The 12,876-nt window shown below is 39.3% G+C and overlaps 1 protein-coding gene across 1 annotated transcript; it reads right to left on the bottom strand.

Moving 5' to 3' along the window:
* Nucleotides 1-9,938: 9,938 nt before the first annotated feature.
* BCR41DRAFT_397261 (hypothetical protein) lies at nucleotides 9,939-11,882 on the bottom strand (the record flags this gene model as incomplete). Its single annotated transcript, XM_022028878.1, has 2 exons — nucleotides 9,939-10,085; nucleotides 10,197-11,882. 2 exons carry the CDS (start codon nucleotides 11,880-11,882, stop codon nucleotides 9,939-9,941), a joined length of 1,833 nt encoding a protein of 610 aa, XP_021880506.1.
* Between the last annotated feature and the right edge of the window lie 994 nt (nucleotides 11,883-12,876).

Genomic DNA, 12,876 nt, shown 5'->3' with positions numbered 1-12,876 from the left:
ATAGAAGGCGAAACAATAACAAGAATAACGATGCTAAACAGACGAATTGATTTTTAATTTCGATGTGAACAAGAGCCGTGCTCCACTTTTACACGGCGACTGTGGAGTCAAAACAAGGTGTTTGGGCGTTGCTGAGACGTGGGAAGACAAAACAATTAATCAAAAGGATTTCGCCAAGAGAAAAAGATGAAGTGAAAGAGGATACAATGCAATGTAGACTAAAAGAGTTGTAAACGGAGGATATGAATGAATAAAATGTATGAAGCGAAACTTCCAAAGTAAAAAGAAAAGAGAGAAAAGCAAAGGCCAGCTGGAGGAAGCATATAACGTACAGATTTATAAGGCTCGCCGTCCCTCTCATATTTTTTTTATTGCTCCCACCTCAATGACTATGGGAGCAAAGACTTGACAGTGTGGATAGACTCAAGAAAGAGGGCAAAAAAAAAAAAAAAAAAAAATAGATGAGAGCACGACATGAAAGAGAGGTTGTGTGGCCCACGAAATGCAACCAAGGACAAACAACGATTATACATAGTGGATTGTAGAGTATTGAATGGTAAAGAACTGAATATGGTTAAATGGAAAATTATACAACCAGGGGAAGGAAGGGGAGTCACAATGGAGAATGAATAGTCGCAAATGAATGGACATTAGAGTGGAGTATAGCTGTGGGTGAGGGTGTTTTTCGCACTCGCGTCTTTTCTTTTTGGGACAGTGCTGTGATACACACAGATGAAGCTTTCTTTTTTTTTTTTGTTTGTTTGTTTGTTTTCTTTTGATGGATCAATCTGAATGCCTTGTCTTGACGCAAAGGCCTCAGCATATAAAACTCTGTTATCTCTTCATGCCGCGGTTTTGTGTACAATTTTACAAAAAAAAAAAATTAGCAGACAACCGAAATAGACCACTGTTTCCCTTCCCACGCATGCGGTTTGTTCAAGTAACGTTCGTTTTTTACACTAGAACATTCGTGTCCAGCATAGGATGGGAATTGAGAGGAAGAAATGAGAACGGCAGTTAATAGTAAATGGCCAGGTGCTGTGAAGAGTATTGAGTGATACTTCAAAGCCTAGAATGCTCAACTCCATCACCTTTCCTCTTTCTTTGAACGCATATGCACACATACGGGTGCATAAAGTAGAAAACAAACACGAAAAAAATAAAAAATAAAAATAAAAAAAATAAATGAGTTTAAGGGTAATGAGTGAAATAAATAAGCAAATAAAATAAATGAAGAATACATTCCTAACCCTTTAGAATAAGAACTTTTTTTTTTGTTATATACTATCGTTAAATACTTTGGCAAACTACATGTATTGATTTAAGAGCTTTATTTTATTCTCTCTCGATTTGATGCAAGATCTATTCAAGTCAAAATACTAAATGAACATGTCGGAAATGAAAGCTTCACCAGTCTTAATTTTGATCATACTTACAATCCTATCAAGTATCTATAGCTTGAGCACTTGGCACTTATTGTAAGTTCCTTTATTTTCTCTTGCTTCCATCACTTCGCCTTATTCGTTCGCAATTTTTCAAAATAAAGCTTGTTTCTCTACGCACATTAATTGATAAACAAGACTACATTCATTCAGGAGAGAAAGTAAAAAAAAAAAATAGACTTCATTGTATCAGGAAAACCAAAATCGGGATAGTAAGCACTAAACTAAAAAAAGGTTCACGGACTATCAGTACTTGGTCCTAAAGCTTTGAGGGCCATCGCATTGAGAGTCTTCCAGATTTGATGGAAAAGCTGTCTTCGTTCATTCGCCTCTTTGATTTGGCTGTAAGGGGCGAGGCGGAGAGAGAGTACGAATCATTAATGCACTTGTTAGACATCACCCCCTCGTCTCTTGTCATCACTCTTCACTTCCTCCACTAAAACTTACTTGTGGCCCCTGAGCTGCATCCGAACAACCATTTCTTTCTGGGATTGTGCTCAATATGCAGATGTTCCTACTACTCAAAAAGCGCGTCCGGAACCCTGATCGAACCACACATAGCACAGACGCTGTTGGACAGCTGGAAAAAAAAAAAATTTAAGGGATGGATGGATAGAAAAGAATGAGGGGTGAGAACTCAAAATCAGTACATGCCTGTCAGGCTCTAGCGCGATATGTCGCAAAAAAAAAAAAAAAAAAAAAAAAAAGTTGCTCTGGAAGGGCGATCCTCTGTTGGTTTTTGGACGCTCTCACATGGTGTTATTTGTGAACTGCTTATACAAATATATATCTCCACGGTGTGGTTAACAGGTACCAACTCATTGTAGTCTAACAACGCATGCATTGCAGTTTAATTTCTCCTTTTTTTTTTTTTCTTTTTTTTTTTTTTGGCATAGTTTTAAATGATAAATGTATATACAAATATATAAACCAACTATTGTCAACGTCTATGTTGGATTTACTCACATGATGGTTACTATACCAAGACTCCATAGGGAATTAATAGCCAACAAAGGTACAGTCGAAACGTACTTATCCTTATCTTTAGCGCAGTCTACGCTCACGACGCCTGTTCTTTTCTATCGCCTTGCGTGATAACGATGTCTTTTTTATTTATGAAAGAAAGCGACAAGTAGAATAATAATAAAATGTGCTCCATCTCTCTACCAAAAACAAGATAAGCGAACATGGTAAGCAAAAAAAAAAAAAAAAAAAAAAAAAAAGACATCGTATTATCATCTACATGAACCGCATGGCTAAACACACGAAAGACCTATATTTTCTTCATCCTTCATTTCCAAAAAAAAAAAAAAAAAAAAAAAAAACTTGTGGTGAAATGGGAACCATTCAATCACTTGATCGCGGTTTTTTGTTTATACGCCAAGAGGCGTAATCTTTTTCATCACCATTTTCATTTACTTTTTACCAATCAGCAAAAACCTGAATCGTACCATTGTGTTTAGTGACACATGTAGGCCCATGTGCAACATGTACAAGGACGAAAATGAAAGTATTTTCAGACACACACGGCTGTGCATTGCTTATAAAAAAGGCTTCGATCAAACACCTATTATATTATCTTTTTGTGTACCTGCATGTAAAAGAGCTTGACAGCGACGTCTTAATACTTTGAATATAGTGGAGCTGAATCACAAGTAACACCATCCATCGATAGTCAATAATCGCAACAGTGTGCTACCGCCCATCGTTTATTGACTATGCCGCTTTAGAACCTTCATTTTTTGTATTTGTTGAAAACTAACGACGAGCAAATGCTTGTGCGCATCCACTTTCTCGTTTCCATTAGCATAAAATGCAATAGTCTGATGAAGGGATAGTTCGTGTTTATGATAACACCATTCCATCGATATCAGAATAAAAGCTTGTTAGTGTGAACTATCTTTGCTGCGCCTCTGTCCGGTGACACAAACGCGTTAACTACGGGGATTTTATTTATTTGGATGACTATGAGGGATGTGGTTCCCCCTTTTACCCTTAAACAACATCATGATATCAAAAGAAGAATGGGATGGTGTGTGCAGCGCCTTCCCCTTAGTGCACAACCATTTCGAATAAATGAGCCACTGTGGGTATAAATATATATCTATATCACTACAAACATTCTACCACTTTTTTTCTTTATTAGTGATGGAAATCCACATGGGATTAATATCATTCTTTAAAAGGTCCTCCGGATATTCAACTCAGAAAACATTCCAGCAATTTGTTCTATTAAGACAATCCTCTACTTATTGATCCGTCATAACCATAAAAGATTTCACATCACATCATGTTACTTTCACCAATCTGAGGCCGAGTTTTTGAGTGCCTATCTCACCCTTATGTTCGAAGTATTCGCGATATGAAATGTTGCGTGTTCAGGGTACATGTATACATTCGCTAAAGGCGATCTTTGGGTCCGTGCAATCGAGTGCTCTTCTCAACAAATACTCGAACCGTGTCCTATTTTGATAGCCAGGCACAAGGGTCCTAATATAATTGAAGCTAGACTCAACACCTTAAATGGACCCGCTTATGCTGTCATCAAGCACGCTCATCCAAATCTGCAGGAAGAAGGGTATTTAGTAGGCTTCGGTATAGATTTTTGCGTCCATTGCTCAACTTTGCTCGGCTTTGCGAGAACAAATTTGACATGGTGGATGATCTGAAGCACTTGAAGATAAGGCTTTTCATCATCGCCCTTTCTTCTCCTAGTTTATTATGTAATGAGGATAAATTCTTTTTATTTTTTATTTTGTGCCTGCAAATTGCAACTTGACCCTGAGTTCCGGGATCCCGCGCATCAATTTGACTCGAGATTCTTCCTATGCCGACTTTTTTCCTCAAATGCTGCGATCTTCTCGTAGCCCTGTCGTTGTATCCTTGCTTGAGACTAGGCTTAATATTCTTTCTCCTTGTTATAAACTCTGCATCGAATGGTTCAAATTTGTGGATATAGTGCCCTTCTCTTTCCATTAGAAAATTCTCATGACTCGCCAAACTCATATTTAGATCTGATGTCCCTACCCTCAAGTTTCTCTCTCCCTTAGTCTCTAGCATCTTTCTTGCGCTTCCAGTATCCACCTTAAGCTTCTTCATAAGCATATTGTATATGGTTATTCCAGAGAATAGAATGCGTATGATCAACAGTAGTCTTACCATGGAATTCAACAATATCCATTTCATTCAATCACATCATCAAATTTATTATCTGAGTCGCTGTCAGACATTTCAGAACTAAGGTTGGTTGATTGCAGAGGAGGGAGGGGAGTTGGTGGAAGGGCAACTTGAAAACACTACATGTAAGCCGCGGTAGAAAGGGCAGCTGACATCAATTCTATGATTAAACGGTCTCTCCTTGGCATCACCTTCACCTATATTGTTGGCTATATTCTTCACTTCTCTGAATCTCTGCCCGATATACTGAATTCTTGGCTTGACATCAACTAGTGACGGAATTCTCATTGACCAAAGCTACGATTTCCTTTCGAACGTCGGTCACTCTTTTGTCTTGTGTTAGTTGAATAAGGTGAAGTTTCTGTCAGCTGTCGTTAATCCTTATCCAATCAATAGGTATATTTACCCTTTCCTATCTTAGGTGATTACTTAATATTTTCATTTCGTATTGAACGTGCCAGAAGTAATATCACACGGCATGATAACTGGTCGAGGAGCCAAGAGTGGAGTATGTGACGGCGAGATACCGTTGACTTCTCTGATTCATGTACCGTAGCACGAGGTTGACGCGGGAATGGGTGTAGCAGAGCGCGTCAATATGGAAATGCTGGCTCTGCATAACATATTGCCAGATGTACTGTTGTTTGATGATAGCATTGATTCTGGTTGAGGGTGGTATAGATGAAAAGAATTACGGTAGCTAGAGATGAACGAGATGCGCAATTCAAGGGTTTTTTTTTAGGCTGTAGAGATCATGTGACTATAATTGGCGGTGATGGTCTTTCCTCAATGCATAAAAAGAATTTTTTGCACTTGAAGGAAGACAACCGCACAGCCATTGAACGTGATTTCCTTTTTAGTACGTGTCATATCAACACAAATCAGATCAGGAGGACTAGACCGAGTCAGGGCGTAAGTCGAACGAAGCTCAGTGTTGTTGAGGAAAAGGAGCAAATCAAAGAAATGTCATGCAGGTAATCAATCGATTGGGCCCATATATACCAAGGCTTTGATTTTGACCAATAAATAAATAAAAACTCCTTCTGGCCGAGTGATACTGATACAACACAGACTAAGTCTCGCATCAGTCAAATTGTTTTCTCGGGAATGATACAAAAAAATGCTTATTTTGATCTCATTCTTGAAAAAAGGAACTAGCCAAATTGCGGTTACATCAAAGTAATGCTCATAGTATATAGGCTCGGTGCCATCCTGTCTGCAAAGCGGCAAGCCACCAATCACCGTTCCATAAATGGAAGGCGGGCTCTCTACTTTGCAGACAGGCTGGTCTCAAATCGAAATTTTTTGAGGGAGCGCTCAAAAAGGAAAGGTTATATTTTTAAAATAGTAAACTCAATTCAATCGAAGAACTTCAAGAACAAAGCCTCATGTTCAAGCGCGCGGATTGAATTGGTTTGCTATTCTAATTGAGAAAATATAACCTTTCCTTTTTGAGCGCTCCCTCAAAAAATTTCGATATGAGACCAGCCTGTCTGCAAAGTAGAGAGCCCGCCTTCCATTTATGGAACGGTGATTGGTGGCTTGCCGCTTTGCAGACAGGATGGCACCGAGCCTACATAGTATATATATATATATATATATATGTATTTAATATGTTCTTTTATTTGATTTTTTGAGGGGTTGGTGCGGGAAACTGGGTGTTTGCCGAGTTGGCGTGTTGGGTTTTCCTCGGTCAACTCAGCATGATTGTTTCGTCTCTCCTTTGACAAACAAGGCCAATTTTATGCTTGCTTGTTGTGGTGTTCTTGCGGACTAATCGTATATAGAACTATACACAAACACCGATAAAAATAAAAAATAAAAAGAAAAAAAGAAGGGTCCCGGTACAATCTTCGACTAGTGATGAGATGTATTCAACTATTCTGTCTTGTCGCCTCCTATCTCAATTACTATGTCACTGCGCTTATCACAGCAAATACGTACCGAGTTTTACACTTACTTTAACCTGCCTTTGCTCCAACAGTATTGAGGTTTATGGATGAGGAAGCCAGGAATTGAGGATAGCAATTGATCAACTCTCTGTTTGTTCCAAAATTCGGCTTCCCGACACTTTGTTTTGGATACAGTGAAAAATAGATACACAAGCTTTCTTTCAAACTCTAAGAAAGGTTTGAATGGATAAATAGAATTTTGCACCTGAACCGATGCCTATAGGACCAGACAAATTGCTACTTTTTGAAGTCCAAAAAATTTCAAGCGCATTAAAAAAAGAGAGAATTCACCTGAATATAGTGACTAGCATGACTTCAATAGCATATAGACTATGAGGAATAGAGGCCACCTAAGTGCTTTTCTATAACTTCTTTGTAGCATAAATCATGTACACGATATTATTAATAACGTTAGTTTTTAATTGTCCATGACTTGTTATATTCATGTATTTGACTAGATTGGACATCCACCTATTATTTCTTCCTTTCTTTTTTCCTTTCTTTTGTTCATTTTTTCATCCGCTCACCTTTACTTCGTGGAGCGATTCTCAAGTTTTGCTCAGTCATTTGGGGAAATAGTCTATAGTTAAGCACTGTGACCTGTTTTTCCGTTTTATGCTTAACAGACAGCCTGTCAATTGCTATTACAGTTTTTCTTTTTAGACTGGGACATGTAATAGAAATCTAGGCCTGCACTATGCTATCATAGCGCTCTGCCCCTTCATGCTTTTTTTCCTTTTTGCTTTTTTTTATGTACGCCCCGTCCGATTTGGGTAGTAATTCATTTGTATTTTGAGTCAATTTGCAAGCCCACCGCGGACAGTGGAAATGTAAAAAGTTAGCCACCAAATCAATTCAATCAGTGATTTTGATTAAAAGTATACAACTTACTAATCTTACGAAACTCCGAAATGTATTGCTATCGAATTGACCGACAATATTATGATATACTCCATCTCGTTTGGTCAGTGATTCTTTTATTTCCTATTCAAAAAATGATGGTTGAATTGCTTTGGTGGCTGATTTTGATATTTCACCGCCCGCGATGAGCTTGTAACAAGGGAAATGATTGGCTCTCAATACATTCAAGACTATTCAAAAAACATAGCACTCATCAAACGAGCTGGACAGCAAATATATACATATTGGTACCAGGTTTTATAAATATATTCTAATAGTCTGGTCGTTATCAGCATCCTATCCGCAAAACGCGCCAGTATGAGCGGGAGCCCGTTTCCTACAAAATTTGTAAAAGATCTCGCTTCCTACTTGGCCTATTGTGGAAATATCATCTAGCCGCAGTCTTCAGTCACCAAAAAATGACATACTCCAAATTGTTGGCTCGCATTACTGCTAATAGCTCCATGCAATACTTTGGCCATCTTCCGCCTTGATCGCTTCCAGATTGATTTTCGCTGGTGTACCAGAGGTAGTGTGGCCTATTCTGGTACTATTCGGTGGTATTTGGTGGACGTATTAAAATTCCGATGACCCAATTAACCTTACGGACGAGGATATATAAAGCGTACCAGAAGCCAGCAGGCGGTAACCTACGTCTCTATAAGAATAAACATTGTAGTGTAAATACACCGCTTTGGCATCAGTTGTACGTGTCATCTTAGGATTTGTCATATTCCTGCTGCGAATGTCTTCCGCGTGATTCGTCTCAAATTTAACTTAATTTTAGCAGATACTTGCATTTATGGAACGGCAAGAGAAACAACGCAACTAGATGCACATGATTCAGCAGCGAAACTTCTCGTGCCTCAATAAGTCAGGAACGGTCATTTTCTCAAGGAAGACGATATGTATATATATAATAGAGGGAAAATCCGCCCGCTACTAGCGACCATTGAGGCGGTGTTTCAAGTTGTCCTGAAACAAGACAACAGCATATGAAAATGATACAACTAAGACAATGTTTAAAATGCTATGTTTATGTTGGGCTGCTGACGCTGTCATTCTAGAAACAATCTGGGCCAACCATTTTATCTCAAAATAAGGCAGTTCCTGTCCACGTAAATAATACATCCAATCAGTATAGAAATATATAATATACATTTATACATGTAGTCGATGCTTTGTTTTGACAAATCCACCGTTCGCTTATTTTCGCACAATCCCTCAATGCGTGTCTTCTCTGTTCGTATCTGGTATGCATGATTCTTTTTTAGAAAATGCAATGGGAGAAGGAAAAAAAAACGTAGCACTTGGAGCGTCTCCCGTGTCTGTTATGATCAAATGGTGCTGAAGAATGAAATTTTTGTTGTTTATAATGATGATGGTGTTGTTATCCCTCCATGTATGGCCATTCCGCGACATAGGCAGTATATATATGCAATATATATATATACAATACACTTTCTATGTATACCTTGTCTATCTATCATCCCGGAAGGTGTCTCCTATGGGGGAATCCTCCTTTATCTTATGGCCGTAGCTCGAGATTCATTTTATGACCCAAAAATTCCCTGCTTTCCAGGAGTTATTTTCTCCGCTTGAAATTCCATCAAATCAGATCTGTTCTCTTGTCTCGGCAGTGTTTTTTTTTTTTTTTTTTTTTTGAAAGCTTTCACGGATAGTCAGAAAGCTTTCGTGCGTGCTGATTGGTACTGCCTCTTCTGCGTGGTATGAGGTCACGCTTCATCAAATCGTACTATTGGCAGTGAATGCTCATTGAAATGGTGGGGTGGGAAACGCGTCATTTTTTTTTATGCTTGCAGATGCACATGTACTTCATGGCACATCGCATGATTATCAACAAACAATTGAGTTAAAAAATAAATGCAACCTTTGGATCGCTTCAATTGGGTCATCGCAAGCACACAGTGCCCAAATGCCCAAAAAAAAAGACTCATATAAATATATAAAAATACTGATGATAACTGGCAGTTTCCTTCAGTTTAGTATAGAACTAAATAGACACGCAGAGCCTTTACCCAATAGGTCTAGTAAAGTTAGAATAAGGAGAGCATAAATCTTGGTCGCACGATCGCGGATGGTTTTTTATTTGTTTATTTGTTTGTTTAAATGTAATGTATTGTACATGTACTGTAGGTAGACATATTTATACAAGCTCCGTAAGGCGATTGCCAGCCCTTGATAGGATAGACGAAAGAACGTCCATAGTTTTAAAAATGGAGCCTCACCTTATAATAAACAAGTCTGCATATTTATGCTTGTGCAAAAATCTTCGAACCCAATTTTCTTTTATTTTTTATCCGCATTTGCTCCTTAAAAGTGTTGAGCTTATGTATTACGCTTATCACGACAGAGCCATAATATATTATACCTCTAATGATAACAATAAGAAGGTGAAGCAAAAGCACTTAAGAACCATATGTTTAATGGATTTTCTGTCTAGTAATTAAAGCAACAACCCCAGCTTTCGTTGACGAAGTCGTTTTTTCTTCTTCTTGAACGCACCCGCAACTGTTACCCACAGTGCCATCTCATAACCTTCCATCTTGTATAGTCCACAAAAGCGGTCTACTTTCTCTTTCAAGTCGTCCCTCTAATTGGACAAAATAATAAAACACGCAGTAAGCTAATTGCTAAAGCATTCGATTGGTGTAGTTAAGAAAAAGGAAAGAAAAAGCGCCTTATCTAAGCCCATGGCATTTACCTCATTAATACGAATCTCTTGTCGACCAAATTCCCATGTTTCCACTACAACGCTGAGAGTGAATGACTCCTTGGCTTTGGCTTTGGCTTTGGCTTTAGCTCTGCCCTTCGTTTCCATTATAGTAATGCTTTCCTGCTCAATATAGCCTTTAATATCCTGTAAGCCTTGCTCCTCTTTTCCTGTCAATGTTTCTTGTTTTCCCGCCAATGCCTCTTGTTTTCCCGTCAATGTCTCTTGTTCTTTCTTGTGGTCAGCTTCAGTCACCTGAGATTGTTCTGAATTCCTTTTCGCGATTTGGCTCAACCATTCATGAGGACTTCCCAAGTCAAGTAGCGAGTCAAGGATTGATTCTGATATCTGTAGAGGCTGGGTGGTCGAGTGAGTGGGTGATAGTGGGGGTGAGGGTGTTAAGTCCACAAGAATGCCGACATTACAAAGGCTCACCCCATCTTTTGGTACATCTATAGTGCTTGTATCAGGAGCTCCCTTCCCTCCGCTTGAGCTTTCGGATGGGCTTTCGGATTTGGCGGGGCGTTGGAAATTCAGGTATGCAAGTGAATCCACTGAGCCAGTATCCTGTATTGCCAAATCACTATCATCTTGTGTCGCTAGCGCTAGACCATTATCATTCTGCTTTTTGGACTCAACTTCCCTATCTCCATCATCCTCATCATCCTCATCATCCTCATCAGGGTAATATTTTGCCTCCCACAGCGCACGTCCCCAGTCATCAGGATCCGTGGGGATTATTGGTGGTTCTTTCAAGCGTGGACTTGATTCGCTATCCTTGTCAGCAGGACTTCCGCTCCGATCATCAGACATTACTCGCTCTTCTTCTAAATCACCATTCAATATCCTTCTTGGTTTTCTCCAAACACTTTCCTCAACAAACCCATCCTCGTCGAAATTGTATGACTCATGTGAATCCTGTGAATCCTGTGAATCCTGTGAATCCTGTGAATCCTGTGGAAAATAGTCGTCTTCGTCAGAATTTTCAAGACTATAGCCTGGAGAAGAGACGAGCCCATGTTCATTTTGCTGATTATGGCTTATTCTCGTATCCGTTGAGTGGTTCAAGAGTACCCACTCACCATTTCGCATGCCCCAAAACTCACGCTGGCTTTGCTCGATCAACACATCACTGATATATTGATCCCCATTGTAGGTCATGACAGGGTTAGGCTCACTTCCCCAGTTGTCGCCATCATTCTCGCGTGCATTACTAGGCCCGGCCTCTGTGAAAAACGCATGAGCACGCTTTGTGCGTGGCCGAATGATGTCATATACAGAAGGGGTCGCCCAATAGCTCGTCAGCTCATCGAGTGGCTCCGGTTCCTCCTCCTCCACTTCTCTCATTTGACGGCCGGGATGCCTGTAACCCTCTGCTGCAGACCAGGGTCCGTGAGTATCTACTCCCCATGCATTATCGGTATCGATCTGTACCGACCGCTCTTGACGAGGATCGTTCCAGATGTCGTCCTCTTTTTGCTGGCTCCAATTGTATCCTTCCTGATCGCCTTCTGAATTGACATCACTACCGTTTGGCCAATTCCTTGAGCTAATGGCGTGTCGACTTGTATTATGTCGTGTGGTATCTTTATGTGGATATCGCCTTTCTCCAGCTTCCCGTGCCATAGCGTCCAAATCACATTCAAACCCCCAGCCCTCACCCTGTTGCGATATCATACTGCTTTACAATGGAATTTCCCCCACCTTGCTGTCTGTTATTTCTAAAGTAATAAAAGCAAGAAAATGGAGTGGAAGTGGAGGGGGTAAAGAAAATGTTATAGGTTTAGAATGAACGCTCTTTTACTAACAACAACTGAATCAATCTTTTTCCTTAAAAAATTACAAATACTTGTCGTTGTCTGGCTGTAATGAGCGAATGAACAGATGAACGTGCTTGAACAAATAGAGTGTTAATTGTCTATTTGAGTTAAATGGTAAATTCGTGAGTCCTGAATGTATTTTTGTTTGAATGGCAATGTCTTGCTGGTTTAGAGAAAAATAAACCTGGTGTAAAAAAAAGGATAACAATAACACAAAGCAGTCCAGAATAATGTGCATGAATGTCACCAGAACAGGGTCTCTTTTAAACTTTTTTTAACACGAATATGGAATATGCTACGACATACATTTCACCCAATATGTTTTTATGATGTTTTCCTTTTATATTACGTTTGACACTGTGTGTTGTCATAGAGTTTACAATAAGCTTCATCTTTATTGCAGCATTACACCTCGTCAGTATTGCAAAGGAAAAGCCTTTTCAAGACAGAAAAGGAGATAGACACCATTGTACATTAACAGGAATGGTAAATACATCAATGCTTAATAGAAGAGATAGGCTCTATCCAACTATTGTGAGATGTGTGAGAGCAAGTTCTTTTAGCAACAAGGGTCAAACGTAGTGGCAGTGCAGCGCTGTGATCAGAAACGATTGCAAAAAAAACTTGTGCCGTAAAGTTGATCCTACTTGTCAGGGATCATTAAGTTATGGTTTCAGGATGCAAAAAGAAGAGGTTCATGAAGCTATTCAAAAAAAAAAAAAAAAAAAAAAAAAAATTTGTGAAGGGAAGAGATAAAATAATGTTTTTGTGACCCGTCAAATAGTGACCACGCTGCGCCTCTCTCTGCACGCGCCTTGACTCATCGTAAATCTTTTTTTTTTTTGTTTTTA

This window comes from Lobosporangium transversale (assembly GCF_002105155.1).
Source record: "Lobosporangium transversale strain NRRL 3116 chromosome Unknown BCR41scaffold_23, whole genome shotgun sequence".
In the NCBI taxonomy this organism is placed as follows: domain Eukaryota; kingdom Fungi; phylum Mortierellomycota; class Mortierellomycetes; order Mortierellales; family Mortierellaceae; genus Lobosporangium; species Lobosporangium transversale.
The sequence above is the reverse complement of the archived record's forward strand: the minus strand, read 5'-3'. Positions and strand labels throughout refer to the sequence as shown.